The 16,428-nt window shown below is 40.9% G+C and overlaps 1 protein-coding gene across 3 annotated transcripts in view; it reads right to left on the bottom strand.

The window, feature by feature from the left end:
• Positions 1-16,428, bottom strand: part of LOC132400715 (peroxidasin homolog) — a 243,350-nt gene that overhangs the window by 115,059 nt on the left and 111,863 nt on the right. For all 3 annotated transcript variants that reach the window (XM_059981996.1, XM_059981994.1, XM_059981995.1), the window contains exon 3: positions 15,574-15,645. In XM_059981996.1, coding sequence (XP_059837979.1) covers positions 15,574-15,645 — 72 coding nt within the window. The remainder of the gene's footprint in view (positions 1-15,573; positions 15,646-16,428) is intronic.

Here is a 16,428-nt window from a genome sequence, read left to right as displayed (position 1 = left end):
GAGGTGAGGAGGGAAACCAGAGGGAGGAATGTATAGGAGATGGACAAATAGAGAAGGCTGGGTGATGGGCCCCATGGTTTAAGGCACTATTTTTCCAATTCCAAATGACTTCAGGAGATGCTTACACATCCACAGGAAATGCTCTTTATTACTCCTAATCCACTTTGACTATTGGTTACTAACCTTACTCTATTTTATTCATAGATTTTCATTTATAAGACCAAACATGAAATGAGAAAACAAACAGATCTGCTGAAGGAACACTGTAGTTCAAGCAGCACGTAAGGGGAAAAGGAACTGCTGATAAATCAGGTCAAAAGAGAGCACACTTCCCTCCCAGTTCCTCCAGCAGACTGTTTGATCCTCCAGGATCCAGCATCTTGAAGAGAAAACACAGCATTAGATATTTGTGCTCAATGACCTGAAAATTAATACAAATACAAATTAATTTTGTATATTGATTTCAGCTTAAAAAACTTCCTTATTGTTTTAACTATTTAAAACTAAAGTGACACCAAGTATCTATTTGAAAATCTCCCATATTTGAAAGTACACAAATAATTGAAAAGCGAGTAGGGGGCGAAGTACACAACCTTCTGGTGCACCTGCACTGATGGAGATTGTAGAGAAAATGTTGTTCCCAATCAGAACTGACTGGGGTCTGCAAGTGAGGAAATTGAGGATCCAGTTGCATAAGAAGGTTTTGAGACCCAGGTCTTGAAGCTTATTGATTAATTTTGAGAGGATGATGTTATTGAATGCCCTGCTGTAGTGCATCCTGATGTATGCATCTTTGCAGTCTAGGTGCTCCAGGGTTGAGTGAAGAGCCAATGAGATGGCATCTGCTGTGGACTTGCTGCTCCATTAGGCAAACTGGTGTGGATCCAAGTCAATTCTCAGTTAGGAGTTGATATGTTTCATCACCCACCTCTCAGAACACTTCATCACCATGGATGTATGTGTTACCTGACAATAGTATTGTACAATTTATGTAGTACTGTGTTTCTTGTGAATGTTACATTGCAAGTGTTACAGCAGTGATTCTGCTAAAGGCCAATTTTCCATTTCATCTGGTCAGACATGTGATAATAAACCTTATTTTAATTTTATTTCTCTACTTGATTTATAGATTTGGTTTATCAACTCAAACATAATTAGATCACTCTTAACTTAACTGAACCACAGCACCGATCTATCATGTAACCTCATAAATAATGATTCTAATGATCTCCTCAAACGACATTGATCAAACCTGCTCAAAGCCCTTCAAAAATCCGGCAAAACTCAGCAAATAAGAGAAGATTCCAATAAAGTCAACATGTTTACTTTCTTCTGATCTCTGCTCTTTAATAATGGACTTTGATCATTTTCAATTTGAAAGCATTAGTCTGAAATCTGCAAATTGCAACAAAAATTATGACCAGGGCATTCACAATTTCCTCACTATTTCTCAACATTTGGGAAACAAAACTATCAATTTCTTCATATATTTACCTAATCCAAATCTTATTACTTTTCCCATTAATTACTTAAGCCCATCACCCATACTGGGGCATAAGCTGCCAACAGCGACTTGACAAAGTCCTCTGTCCTGGGCCAGTCTTTCAAGTTGACCCCAAGTGCAGCCCATCTTCTTGGCTTATCCCTTCTCTCCCAGGCATGAGGCCCCTGGAGCCTCTGGTGGTGCTTCCGTAGCAGTGGGTTTTTACGGAAGGGGTTGCTCACCCCATGCCCAACCATCCTCCTTTTGCACCAGGCTTGGGACCGACCGTGTTGAAGTTACTTTTCCCATTATCAGTTATAAATTTGATCCATAACCTGTCATTTTGTTTGTTCAGGGCATGGTTTAGCATACAGGTGGACTGCAGCCTGGAATAATAATTACCTTTGCAGAATATTCAAGGAAGACAACTCATGTTTATTTTCCATCCAAAAGAATGCTACAACAAAAAGGTCAATATACAGATCCTGAAAATAGTTTGTCACAAACATCAAAAGACTAAACAGAAGAGATGATGCAGTAAGGAAACATAGGAAACCCACAGCACAATACAGGCCCTTTGGCCCACAAAGTTATGCCAAACATGTCTCTACCTTAGAAATTACTATCAGGTCACCTCTCATCCTCAGATAGAATACAATGTTGTCTGCACCTTTTGGTTCAAAATGACAGTATCATTTATATTTTTATTGAAACTCAAATTACTACTTCTTATTGATTCAATCAAATTGGTAGATAATTCAAAGTTTAAGTCAAAATATGAAATTACAAGAAAAAAGATTTCTAAATTACATTTTGTAAACAAATAGTTGAACTCTTAGAGATTCCTACTTTCTTCTAATTTACGAGAGAAAAGTTTGCATATCATTGATGCTAATACTTACTGATATACAATTCCTAAGGATATGCCCATTACCTTTCTTGAACAAAGGAATAATTTTGCCATCATCCAATCTTCTGGTACTACTTCTGTGGCCAAAGGCAGAAGAATCTCTTCCCTTGCTTACCAGAGTAACCTGGGGTATGCACTATCCAGCTCTGAAGACTTAACTATCTTAATGTTTTACAACAGTTCTCGCACATCCACTTTCTTAACATCTGTGTGCTCCAGCTTATCTGCCTGCTCTAGGCTGTCTCACAGGTGAATACTGAAGCAACATTTTCATTAAAGACCTTTCTTACCTCCTTCAAGTTCAAATGCATGTTTCCTCCTTTTTTCCCGACTGGTCCTGTCCTCACTCTAGTCATCCTGTTCTTCGCATGTGTAAAATGCCATGGGATTTTCCTTAAACCTACTCCCCATCTCTTCTCATGCCCGCTTCTGGCTCTCCTTTGTCTATTCTTAAGTCCCTTCCTGGCCACTTTGTAACTGTCCAGAACAATGCCTGATCCTTGCTTCCTGAACTTTAACTATGCTTCTTTCTTTCTTCTTACGAGATGTTCTACATCTCTTGTCAACCATGGTTCCATCCTGCCATCCATTCCCTGCCTCAATGATACATATGCCAGAACCCACGCAAGTGCACACTAAACAAACTCCACATTTCCTCATGCATTTCCCTCAATACCATCTGTTCCCAATTTAAATAGATATACAGATACTTTATTGATCTCAAAGGAAATTACAGTGTCACAGTAGCATTACAAGTTCACAGATATACAAATATTAGAAGAAAGAAAGAAAGAATAAAAAATAAGTTACCTCAAACAATCTATCAGGAGGGTGGTCATCACTTCCCCTGCTATAGGTCAACTCATTATAGAGCCTGATGGCTGAGGGTAAGAATGACTTCACGTAACGCTTCTTGGTGCAGCACAGTTATTCTAGTCTATTACTAAAAGGGCACCTCTGTTCAGTCAAGGTGTCATGCAGAGGGTGAGAAACGTTGTCCAGAATTGCCAGGATCTTCTGTAGGATCCTTTGTTCTACCACAGCCTCCAGTCTGTCCAGTTTGATTCCAACTACAGAGCCAGCCTTTCTAATTGATTAACAGTCCCAAATTCCTGCCTAATAACATGGTAATTCACCTTCCCCCGATTAAATACTTTTCTATACTGTCTGCTCCTATCCTCCAAGGCCATAGTAAGGGTCAGGGAGTTATGGTCTGTTTCCTAAAAATGCTCACCCAGAGACATCTAAAACCTGTCAAGGTTGATTGCCTTGTGCCAGATCCAGCATGGCCTTTCCACTAGTCATCACATCTACATATTGCTTAGGAATCCTTTATGAACTCACTTAACAAATCCTGCCCCATCTAAACCTCTTGCACTAAGGAGGTGCCAATCAACAATAGAGAAGGTGAAGTCACCTATAACATAAACCCTGCTATTTTTGCATTTTTAGAAAAATCAGCCTCCAAATCTACACCTCAGTGTTGCTATTTGGGGGAGGGGGGGAGGGGAGAGAAGAGGACAGAGAGCTATAGAGTGATTTCTCACTTTCACTCACACTGACTCAGTAGACAATCACTTCAAAGCATCTTCCCTTTCTGCAGTGAGATACTATCTCTGATTTGCAATGGCACCCCCCCACCTCTTAACTTTCTCCTTGTCCCCTTTGAAGCATTTAAACCCCGGGATATAAAGCAGCTATTGCTGCCTGTGAGTCAGCTGTCTATGTAAAGTCATGGCTGCATGTACTGATCAAAGCTCTAAGTCCATTGCACACTGCAATAGTTCTCACATTAAGAGTGACACATTTCAACACATCCAACAAATCCAACCTTTCCACTCTATCCTGAGCCGGATTCATATGGCGATGCTAAGAGTGGCGACAACTTACTGGTGGTTTTGTAAAATATTGTGGTAAACAATCACCAAAAACAATAATGAGGCAAGCAAAAGCGAGGCTGAATCAAGGATCAAGGCATGTTCAAGATAGAAGTGGGACAAGCAGAGTGGAGAAAAGCGAGAGAGAAGATTCTGAGCCTGTCCAGCTGAGCGGAGAGTGAGATTTGACTGAGCTATGTGCTAGCCCGATTTGGAAAGGTCGATATGGGCCGTAACGTGGAGGTGGGACCCAGGCCCAGAGTGTATCAATGCAACAGGGCTCAGGTCTTAAGCAAAGAATGACCTGATGTTTAAATGATTTAAATGCTGAGCTGGAAGGATTGAAAAGGCAGGGTGCTGGGACAGGAGGAGAGGGTCCAGCTGAGTGTGCTGGCTGCTCTGCAACGTTTGCTCCACTCTCCGCTGCACTGAGGCTTCATGTCTGTGGGCTCCAAGGCGCTTTGCTCTGCTGTGTGATGAACCAAGGCTGAGGCTTTGGGCCTGCTCCGGCTTACTTACTTAACTTTATTCTCACCAAACAGCTGATACTAGAGTGTACAATCATCACAGTGATATTTAATTCTGTGCTTCGCGCTCCCTGGAGTACAAATCAGAATAAATATAATAAAAATTTAAATTATAAATCATAATTAGAAAATAGAAAAGGGAAAGTAAGGTACTGCAAGTCAGGTCCAGATATTTGGAAGGTACGGCCCAGATCTGGGTCAGGATCCGTTCAGCAGTCTTATCACAGTTGGAAAGAAGCTGTTCCCAAATCTGTCCATACAAATCTTCAAGCTCCTGAACCTTCTCCCGGAGGGAAGAGGGACAAAAAGTGTGTTGGCTGGGTGTGTCATGTCCTTGATTATCCTGGCAGCACTGCTCTGACAGCGTGCGGTGTAAAGTGAGTCCAAGGATGGAAGATTGGTTTGTAGGATGCGCTGGGCTATGTTCACGATCTTCTGCAGCTTCTTCTGCTCTTGGACAGGACAACTTCCATACCAGGTTGTGATGCACCCTAGAAGAATGCTTTCTACAGTGCATCTATAAAAATTAGTGAGGGTTTTAGGGGACAGGCCAAATTTCTTCAGCTTTCTCAGGAAGTAAAGGCGCTGGTGGGCCTACTTGGCAGTGGACTCTGCTTGGTTAGGCTAAGTCAGGTCATTTGTGATTCTCACTCCGAGGAACTTAAAGCTTTTTACCTGTTCCACCTACGCACCATCGATATAGGTGGGGCTGTGTGGTCCGCTACTCCTTCTGAAGTCAACAACCAATTCCTTTGTCTTGCTGACGTTGAGGGATAGGTTATTGTCTTCGCACCATGCCACCAGGTTCTTAACTTCCTCTCTGTACTCAGATTCATCATTACCCAAGATACGGCCTACAATTGTAGTGTCATCAGCAAATTTACATATTGAGTTTAATGGAAACTTGGCCACACAATCATGGGTGTACAGTGAGTACAGCAGGGGGCTGAGTACACAGCCTTGTGGGGCACCGGTACTCAGAGTGATTGTAGAGGAGAGCTTGTCCCCTATTTTTACAGCCTGGGTCCTGTCTGTAAGGAAGTTAAAGATCCAGCTGCAGATCTGAGTGCTAAGACCCAGGTTCCGGAGCTCAGGAATCTGTTTATTTGGAATGTTGGTATTAAAGGCGGAGCTGTAGTCGATGAAAAGGAGCCTTACATATGCGTCTTTATTCTCCAGGTGTTCTAAGGAGGAATGTAGTGCCAGAGAGATGGCATCTGCCGTTGACCTGTTGCTCTGGTAGGCAAATTGCAAAGCATCAAGGTTGACCGGTGGGCTGTGGTTGATGTGTGCCATAACCAATCACTCGAAGCACTTCATAGCTGCGTCAGTCTTCATCTCTATGGGCTCATTTTCATTATGAATACTGTTTGATTGCTTTTATTGTTTGCACAATTTGTTTTGTTTTGCTCTTTCTGCACGGTGGGGTGTTTGTTGGATTTTTTCTTAAATGGGTTCTTTTGGGTTTGTTGTTTTGTGGCTGCCTATCAGGAGATGAATTTTGAGGTTGAATAATGAATACATACTTTGGTAACAAATTTATAGGTTGAACTTCAAACCTATCACTCTGGTTCCCATCACACTGGCAAACCCTTCCCAACAGCTCCAGCAAACTTGCCAGCAAGGATACTGGTGCCCCTCAAGTTCAGGAGTAAACAATCCTTTTTGTACAGGTCATACCTTCCCCAGAAGAGATTCCAATGATTCACAGATGATCTGAAACCCTGGCCCCTTCACCAGTTCCTCACATGCACAATTACTCTGCCAAATAACCTATTTTTAACCCTCACTGGCCTGTGGCACAAGCAGAAATCCAGAGATTACCACCCTAGTGATACTGTTTTTCTGCTTTCTGTCCAGTTCCCTACTCTCCATATTCTCTTTCTGGACCTTCTTTTCTTACCATGTCATTGGCACCAATATACCACAACTTCTGGCTACTCACTCTCTCTACCCTGTCCCCCCAACCCTTAAGAATGCTTTGGACCTGATCTGGGACATCCCTGACCCTAAGAGGTAACATACTATCTGGGCATCTCTTTCACGTCCACAGAATCTCCTGACTTTTCCCCCTAACTATTGAACCCACTCTCACCACTGCACCTCTTCTCCCCCCCCCCCCTACCCTTCTGAGCCAGAGCCAGACTTCAGTGCCAGAGATCTGGCCATTGTTGCTTTCCCCAAGTCATCCACCTAACAGTATCCAAAGCACTTTACTTGCTATTCCTGTTTTTCCCAAAAAGGCTGGCATGACATCTTGGGCTAAAAGGCTTGTACAGTGTTGTACTGTTCAGTGTTCTATATTCCAAACATCCCAGATCCAATCCCCATATAATGCATGCAAGGCCATTTGGTCTGATGGTTCAAAAAACTACGGTAGGGATAGGTTGAGAAAAAGGGGGGCATAAAGAATTTTCTCTTTAGTACATTGGGTAATCTTGGGGTGATGGGCTGAACTAGCATATGATGTTCACTGAAAACGACACCAAGAGTACATATATCCTTGCTGCTCGTGTGGAATGATTTAAAAAGCTATATTACTCTCACCAAGTAAGAAACAGAAATGGAAATTTAGTCAACTGTGCTTAGTTTGTCTGCGTTTATACCAGCCTTTACCTCTCAGCGCAGCAAATATTCTCCTTTCATGTACTCAACCAACTCTACTTGAAATATTTTACAGCAAAGCTTATTGTCTAATACGCTGTGTTGAGAACTCAGTTTTATTTACTTATTGAGACACAGAGTGGAGTAGGCCCTTCAGCCCGTTGAGCCGTGCTGCCCACCAAACCCCAATTTAATGGAAGCCTAATCATGGGACAATTTACAATGACAGATTAACCTACCAATCTGTGCCTCATTCGATTGTGAGAGGAAACAGGAGTACCCAGAGGAGACCCACGCAGTCACGGGGAAACGTACAAACTCCTTACAGGCAGCAGCGGGAATTGAACAAGGGTCAGCTGTACTGCAAAGCGATGTGCTAACCTGTTTTAAGTCACTGCCAGCTTTCTTTTGACAATCAAAGTCAGCTGCTGTCACGTACACAAGTACATGTAGGAGCTGAGACAATTTAAAAAAACTTATTTGCAGCAGCAACACAGGAAGATCACCAAATACTGATTACTGGCCAATAGTCAATTCATTTATTTACAATATCAGAACCATTCATGATTTTCAATATCAAATCTCCTTTTCAATCCCCTTACTCAAGCAGGGATAAACCAACTAATTCAGTTTTTCCATGGTGTATTGTGATGTTCATAGGTTCATTTGGGTCATAACGAAGTATCTAGACAGTGAACAGTAGCATCAACCTACTACTCTCATAAGTCACAGAATGACAATTCAGGATAGAGACTACACAGATCTGGCTGATGAAAATAAGATTTGTATTCCGTTGCTTATGGGTGAAGAAACACCAATTCTGTCATTTCTCTACTCTATCACGTACTTTGAACATGGAAATGGAATAAACAGACATCTTCACAAGTCACTGAAAGCACAATTAGTTTTTAAATTGGAGTTTACAGTAAGGATATCTTATTAATCCTTTTGTATTTTTGGTAGTGTTCAGATCAGCCAAACAGTGGGCTTCAGAGGCAAGTTATACCACTTCAATGTGGTTTTAAATGTACAATGGAGTCTGACAAAACTGCGTACAAACTGGATGCGCCAAAATACACAACTGAAACAGGTGATGCAAGAAAAAAAGCTGCAAAACAGAAAAGTTATGGAAAACAATGCCATTAATAATGCCAGATGATAAGCTGCTTCTGAACAATTGGTATGAAAAACATTCACCAAAAGGAGCTATAGGCAGGTGGTCACACCGGGCCCACGGGAGATAGACAAGTGGGTAACAGTCAGTGGAGAGAAGGGGAAGAGTCAGGTACCAGAGAATACCCGTGGCTGTACCCCATGACAATAAGTACTCCTGGGGGAAGCAACAGTGGCCATGCCTCTGGCACAGAATCTGGCCCTGTGGCTCAGAAAGGAAGAGGAAGACAGTAGTGATAGGGGACTCTATAGTTAGCGGGACAGACAGGCGATTCTGTGGATGCAGTAAAGAAACTTGGATGGTAGTTTGCCTCCCAGGTGCCAGGGTCTGGGATGTTCGAGATCATGTCCAAGATATCCTGCAGTGCGAGGGAGAACAGCCAGAGGTCATGGTACATATTGGTACCAATGACAAAGGAAGGAAAAGAGAGGAGGTCCTGAAAAAAGACCACAGGGAGTTAGGAAAGAAGTTGAGAAGCAGGACTGCAAAGGTAGTAATCTCAGGATTACTGCCTGCGCCACGCGACAGTGAGTATAGGAATAGAATGAGGTGGAGGATAAATGTGTGGCTGAGGGATTGGAGCAGGGACAGGGATTAAGCTTTCCGGATCAATGGGACTCTTCTGGGGCAGATGTGATCTGTACAAAAAGGACAGGTTGCACTTGAATTCCAGGAGAACCAATATCCTGGTGGGGAGGTTTGCTAAGGCTTCTGGGAGAGTTTAAACTAGAATTGTTGGGGGGTGGAAACCGAACGGTAGAGACGGGGGAAGAGGTGGTTGGCTCACAAACAGAGAAAGCTTGCAGACAGGATGAGAGGGACAATAGGCAGGTGATAGAGAAGGGAGGCACTCAGACCAAAGACTTGAGATGTGTCTATTTTAATGCAAGGAGTATTGTGAACAAAGTCCACGCTTAGAGCGTGGATTAGTACTTGGAGCTATGATGTGGTGACCATTACAGAGACCTGGATGGCTAAGGGACAGGAATGGTTACTTTAAGTGCCGGGTTTTAGATGTTTCTGAAAGCACAGGGAGGGAAGCAAAAGAGGTGGGGGTGTGGCACTCTTGATCAGAGATAGTGTCACGGCTGCAGAAAAGGTGGATGTCATGGAGGGATTGTCTACGTAGTCTCTGTGGGTGGAGGTTAGGATCAGAAAGGGGTCAATAACTTTACTGGGTGTTTTTTATAGGCTGCCCAATAGTAATATCGAGGGGCAGATAGGGAAACAAATCCTGAAAAGGTGTAATAATAACAGAGTTGTTGTGAGATTTTAATTTCCGAAATATTGATTGCCATCTTCCTAGAGAAAGGGTTTAGATGGGGTGGAGTTTGTTAGATATGCTCAGGAAGGTAACCTGACACAATATCTAGATAAGCCTACAAGAGGAGAGGCTGTACTTGATTTGGTATTGGGAAATGAACCTGGTCAGGTGTCAGATCTCTCAGTGGGAGAGCATTTTGGAGATAGTGATTATAATTCTATGTCCTTTACAACAGAATTGGAGAGAGATAGGAACAGACAAGTCAGAAAAGTGCTTAATTGGAGAAAGGGGAATTATGAGGCTATCAGACAGGAAATTGGAAGCTTAAGTTACAAACAGATGCTCTCGGTGAAAAGTATGGAAGAAATGTGGTAAATGTTCAAGGGATATTTGTGTGAAGTTCTGCATAGGTACGTTCCAATGAGACAGGGATGTTATGGTAGGGTACAGGAACCGTGGTGTACAAAGGCTGTAATAAATCTAGTCAAGAAGAAAAGCTTACAAAAGGTTCAGAGAGCTAGGTAATGTTAGAGAATATAAGGCTAACAGGAAGGAGCTTAAGAATGAAATTAGGAGAGCCAGAAGGGGCCATGAGAAGGCCTTGGCAGGCAGGATTAAGGAAAACCCCAACGCATTCTACAAGTATGTGAAGAACAAGAGAAGAAGAGAAAGAATAGGACCTATCAAGTGTGTATGGAACCAGAGGAAATAGCAGAGGTACTTAATGAATACTTTACTTCAATATTCACGATGGAAAAGGATCTTAGCGATTGTAGTGCTGACTTGCAGCAGACTAGAAAACTTGAGCAAGTAGATATTAAGAAAGCGGATGTGCTGGAGCTTTTGGAAAGCGGCAATTTGGATAATTCGCTGGGACCGGATGAAATGTACCCCAGGCTAATGTGGGAGGCAAGGAAGGAGTTTGCTGAGCTTCTGGCGATGATCTTTGAATCATCAATGGGGACGGGAGAGGTTCCGGAGGATTGTGGATGTTGTTCCTTTATTCAAGAAAGGGAGTAGAGATAGTCCAGGAATTTATAGACCATTGAGTCTTACTTTAGTGGATGCTAAGCTGATGGAGAAGATCCTGAGAGGAAGGATTCATGAACATTTGGAGAAGTCTAACATGATTAGGAATAGTCAGCATGGCTTTGTCAAGGGAAGGTCCTGTCTTACCAGCCTGATTGAATCTTTTTGAGGATATGGCTAAACACATTGATGAAGGAAGAACAGTAGATGTAGTGTATAAGGATTTCAGCAAGGCATTTGATAAGGTACCCCATGCAAGACTTATTGAGAAAGACTTATTGAGACATGGGATCTAAGGGGACATTGCTTTGTGGATCTGGAACTGGCATGCCCACAGAAGGCAAAGAGTGGTTGTAGACAGGACATATTCTGCATGGAGTTTGGTTACCAATGGTGTGCCTCAGGGATCTGTTCCGGGACCCTTACTCTTCATGATTTTTATCAATGACCTGGATGAGGAAGTGGATGGAAGGGTTAGTGAGTTTGCTGATGACACAAAGGTTGGAGGTGTTGTGGATAGTGTAGACAGCTGTCAGAAGTTACAGAGGATACAAAACTGGGTTGAGAAGAGGCAGATGAAGTTCAACCCAGGTAAGTGTGAAGTGGTTAATTTGGTAGGTCAAATATGATGGCAGAATATAGTATTAATGGTAAGACTCTTGGCAGTGTGGAGGATCAGAGGGATCTTGGGCTACGAGTCCATAGGACACTCAAAGCAGCTGCGTAGGTTGACTCTGTGGTTAAGAAGGCACATGATGTATTGGCCTTCATTAATCATGAAACTGAATTTAGGAGCCGAGAGGTAATGTTGCAGCGAAATAGGACCCTGGTCAGATCCCACTTGGAGTACTGTCCTCAGTTCTGATCGCCGCACTACACGAAGGATGTGGAAACCATAGAAAGGGTGCACAGGAGATTTACAAGGATGTTGCCTGGATTTGGGAGCATGCCTTATGAAAACAGGTTGAGTGAATTCGGCCTTTTCTCCTTGGAGCGACAGAGGATGAGAGGTGACCTGATAGACGTGTCCAAGATGATGAGAGGCATTGATTGTCTGGATAGTCACATGCTTTTTTCCAGGGCTGAAATGGTTGCAACAAGAGGACACAGTTTTAAAGTGCTGGGGAGTAGGTACAGAAGAGATGTCAGGTGTAGGTTTTTTACTCAGAGTGGTGAGTGTGTGGAATGGGCTGCCAGCAACTGTGGTGGAGGTGGATACGATAGGGTCTTTTAAAAGAATTTTGGATAGGCACATGGAGCTTCAAAAAATTGAGGACTATGGTTTAGCCTAGTAATTTCTAAGATAGGGACATGTTTGGCACAACTTTGTGGGCCGAAGGGCCTGTATTGTGCTGTAGGTCTTCTATGTTTCTAAAAATTGTGTTGCAGTTTTCCATATCTGTTCTTCATAAATGAGGTTGGATCATGAACTACAAACTTATTAGAGAGAATAAACACAGAAGTGTTTGGAACCATTATATGGAGCAAAATCTAAACTATTTACTCTCAAGGCTGCTGTTACTAGCTAAGCATGTGAAAATGCTCTATTTGCCAAGCACACTTAGATGTCAAAAATATATACCAAGTTGAAATGTGTTTGCCTGGATGCTTTACATTTTCTGATTGATTTGTAATTTCTCCACAAAATAGTTGATTTAGAATCTTTGTAGCACATTCGATTTTAATCATTCAGCGACCGGATCCAATCCAAACTAGCAGAAAAGCACTTTGGTCTCTCGCATAGGCATTTAACTGCAAGCATAATTTGGCAGCAAATTAAAGCATTTACAATGTTAATAATCAGATAAACAGAATACACATGCTGTTATGTTTCATTCAAGTTTTAAATTAAACAAGAATGAAGAGAAATTTAACACTATGAAACCAGAAAATGCAAATATTGACCAAAACGTAGCAGAGATTGAATGTAGTGCAAACAGTGCTTTGATCTCAGGCAATGATGTATCTAGTGGCTGCCAAAATGCAAGAACAAATCTTCACCCAAACATGTATCAAAAAGCCCATTTCTTCTCAATAATGCTCCCTTTTGACACACCACTGCCTTTGAACTGTTTCACACACTGTAACATGCATTCCTCTACCACATACAAAGCAATTTTACTCTCAAGATGAAAACAGAATGAAGACGCAGATTCTCAACAGGTCAATTATTTTTTACCAAAATATTTTGTCTTTATTTCAGGTCTCCAGTATCAGCCATTATTATTTTTAAATTTAATGTGTTTATATTTTTAGAGCATATTCTGGACTTGGGGAGTAGAGCAAAATATGAACTTCAGCGACCAACTTCAGCCACGAATCCTCGGACCTGAATATGGACTGAAGATAAAATTTAAAATGTAGCCTTGGGCAATAGGTTCCTGGAGCTGCTACTTCAAAAACTAGACAATGCTGATTAACACTCATTTTGGTTGTCTGGAGTGTGGGTGCAAAGAAGGAGATGAGAAAGTTATATGTAGTTCAAAGGAAACCTTGTAGATACATTATAAATGTCGAATTGTCATTTGACCTTTAACATATACAATGTCGGGTCAAGCAGGCTTCTTCGTCCAAAAGATTCTCAATATGATGCCTGCTGTATCTCCTTTTGTTGAATAAAAGACTACTCCATATCTCCCAGCTATGTCTCTCGGGTGACCTTGTTCACATTACAACAATATTATGCTTTCATGTTACTGAACTTTAACTCCTGCTTGTGGGTAGCAATAGTAATTCAACATGATACAATTAATTTGCTCATTTTTAAAAATCTGTTCAAAAGTATTCATCAAGTGATAGCAAATATTAGGAACTCCCTAACGCAACATGATCAATATATGAAATCACATCACACTTTACCATTGAAATGTTACTATACAATAGAAGCATGATTTCCCAAAATTGAAAACATGTCACAAGTTCATGCAGCACATTATTTTTCTTCAAGCTCAACAAAGTTCAAAGTAAATTTATTATCAAAATACATACATGTTACCATAACCACTGAGATTTATTTACTTACAGACATTTAGAAATAGAATTTACAAAAAACTATACATAAACAAAGGCTGACAAGAGAATTAGTTTAAGAGGTAAATTGGAATGTAGTTCATGTAGATACAGTTATGTAGAGGAGCACACAGTTAACTGCTGAAACTAACTTAGAACACTAATTGAAAAAAAATAGATTCCATGAGAGCCTGAGACTGGATTGAATGCTGAGGCAAGTAAGCTGGCTATTCCTGTTGCAGCAGTGAAAAGGCCCAAGCAAAAGATGGGAGAATGTAGTGGATGGTGAATACAGAGAAAGGATGAGAAAATGAAATGCGCAAGCCAAAAATCTTAATTATACATCGATTTTTGCAGGAAAAGAGATTTTTGACAGCTTAAGCTATAATATCCTGGGCATACTGCCCAAGTTTTAAAAAAAGCAAGCGAGTTTTTTTATACTGAAGAGAGGAGTGCTGCTTGATCCTTGACTCTACATGTCATCAAACTTCAGTACAGGCAGCAAGTTGATTAAATGTTGCAGATTTTGTTATACTGCCACTCCACCATAATTACATACTTGACATGATTTACACAGCACAGGCAGTGGAATAATAAAACTTTATACCTTGTTCTTCAGATTAATAATGACATCCTCTTCACAACAGAGATAGATTTTAAAAGTGTTACTGCCAGAGGGAAATGACTGCACTATAAAAAATCATTCCTACATTAAGAAGCATTGATAGAAATATCATGACTGACACATACCAGAGCTAAAAAATGAAAACTGCAAATCTTATGTTCAACTGAAGATTTTATTTGACTATTTTATTGCACATTTTTGTAACTTTTAATTATTTTTTCTTTGTTAGTACCTTTAGTCAATTTAAATAGAAAATCTTTCAGCCTTATTTTTCCTTCATTCTTCTTCACTTTTTACAGTAGAGCAAAAAAAAATCGCCAGGATTACAAATGTCTTGTGCTGAGCAAGAAAAACATCTACTTGTTCATTTAAGAGCGCAGAATACATATTAGTAATGATGTGGCATAATTCATTCAAATTTTCAATGTTTTTTCTACATTTAAATAATAAGTAACTCCCAAACAGACTAGATCTTCAATGAGCAATCCCCAGAATAGTGCTGGCATGAACAATCTACACAAAAGTGTGGAGGATTACACAGGAAGCAATCATGAATTGCACTCAGCAATATAAATAGCTGTGTATTTGCTGATGCTTTGCTTACAAAGATGAAGAACGCTGGGAAGTTTTGATTTCCCACACTTGAAATATGTATAAACAGTCTTTAAGAAAATGATCAATAGTTATGACAGTCCCCATGGAACATGCAAAGAATGGAATCAAATCAATCCGGCTTGGCTTCTCCATCGGTAACAGCTCAAACCAAACTTTAAAGGTGCCTGTTATGTCTAACAATGATAAAACTCACTAGCCATCCAAAAAGCAGACATTAAATACATATGCACACTCTCTTGCTATATCCATTTATAATGGCGTAACATGAGTTCTGATTTCCAACCAGACTGCAAACTTTGAAGCAAATATCTATAATCATCTTGATTCTTTACTCCCAAGCATTAACTAGCATTTGACAGAAGTGATAAAAACTAGAACTGACCACCATTTTGCCCTGAAGTGAACAGCAGCTCATCTGACCACTTCAACACTTAAATACTAAAGTGGTTTACTCACAGATATTTTAAATTCTCCAAGTCTTCAAATGCACCCCTGGGAATTCTCCTTATTTGGTTGTTGTTCAACAGTCTAGAGGAAAAAAAATACAAACAAATATTACTAACTAGAAATTGCAACATTCTTTCCTACTGTGGATTCATTCATCTTTTGCATCATAACTGATATAAACAGTATAATGCTGGCAACTTCTCTGAACTTATCTGGTTTTGACAGCAGGAATCTATTCAAAACACTGGGAAGCTCAACATATACAAAAACCTTGAATTATTGCATTAAAAAAGACACGATGTCTAGTTTGAAAACATGCTAACAGACAGCAACACTGAGCAAACAACCAAAACTCATGAGAACCAGCTATTTTGCTTCATGCAAGTCTCAACAATTTTTCCTTTTAAAGAAAACAATCCAAAAGTTCAGTTGTCGGGTTGCGCAGTGACATTTTGGATCAGCATTTTCAAGTGGGAGAGTGAGTAGACAGAGGTCATGGTCCACATCAGTACCACTGACATGGGTAGGAGGAGTGACGAAGTCCTGCAAAGTGAGTTTTGGGAGTTTGGTGTTAAGTTAAAGGACAGGTCTTGCAAGGGTGTGATTTCAAGAGTGTTACCCAAACCACAAATAGGAAGATCATATAACTTAAAATAAGGCTAACAAATTGGTGCAAGAGAAAGGGTTTCAGATTTTTGGATCATCGGACTCTTTTCCAGGGAAGGTGGGACCTGTACAGAAGGGATGGTTTACTCCTGAACTGAAGGGGGACTAATATCCAAGTGGGAAGGTTTCCTGGTGCCACATGGGTGAGGGACTTGAAACTAAGGTTACAAGAAGGTGGGAACCCAAGTGTCAGAACAG

The sequence above is a fragment of the Hypanus sabinus genome, chromosome 10 (assembly GCF_030144855.1).
Source record: "Hypanus sabinus isolate sHypSab1 chromosome 10, sHypSab1.hap1, whole genome shotgun sequence".
Classification (NCBI taxonomy): domain Eukaryota; kingdom Metazoa; phylum Chordata; class Chondrichthyes; order Myliobatiformes; family Dasyatidae; genus Hypanus; species Hypanus sabinus.
The sequence above is the reverse complement of the archived record's forward strand: the minus strand, read 5'-3'. Positions and strand labels throughout refer to the sequence as shown.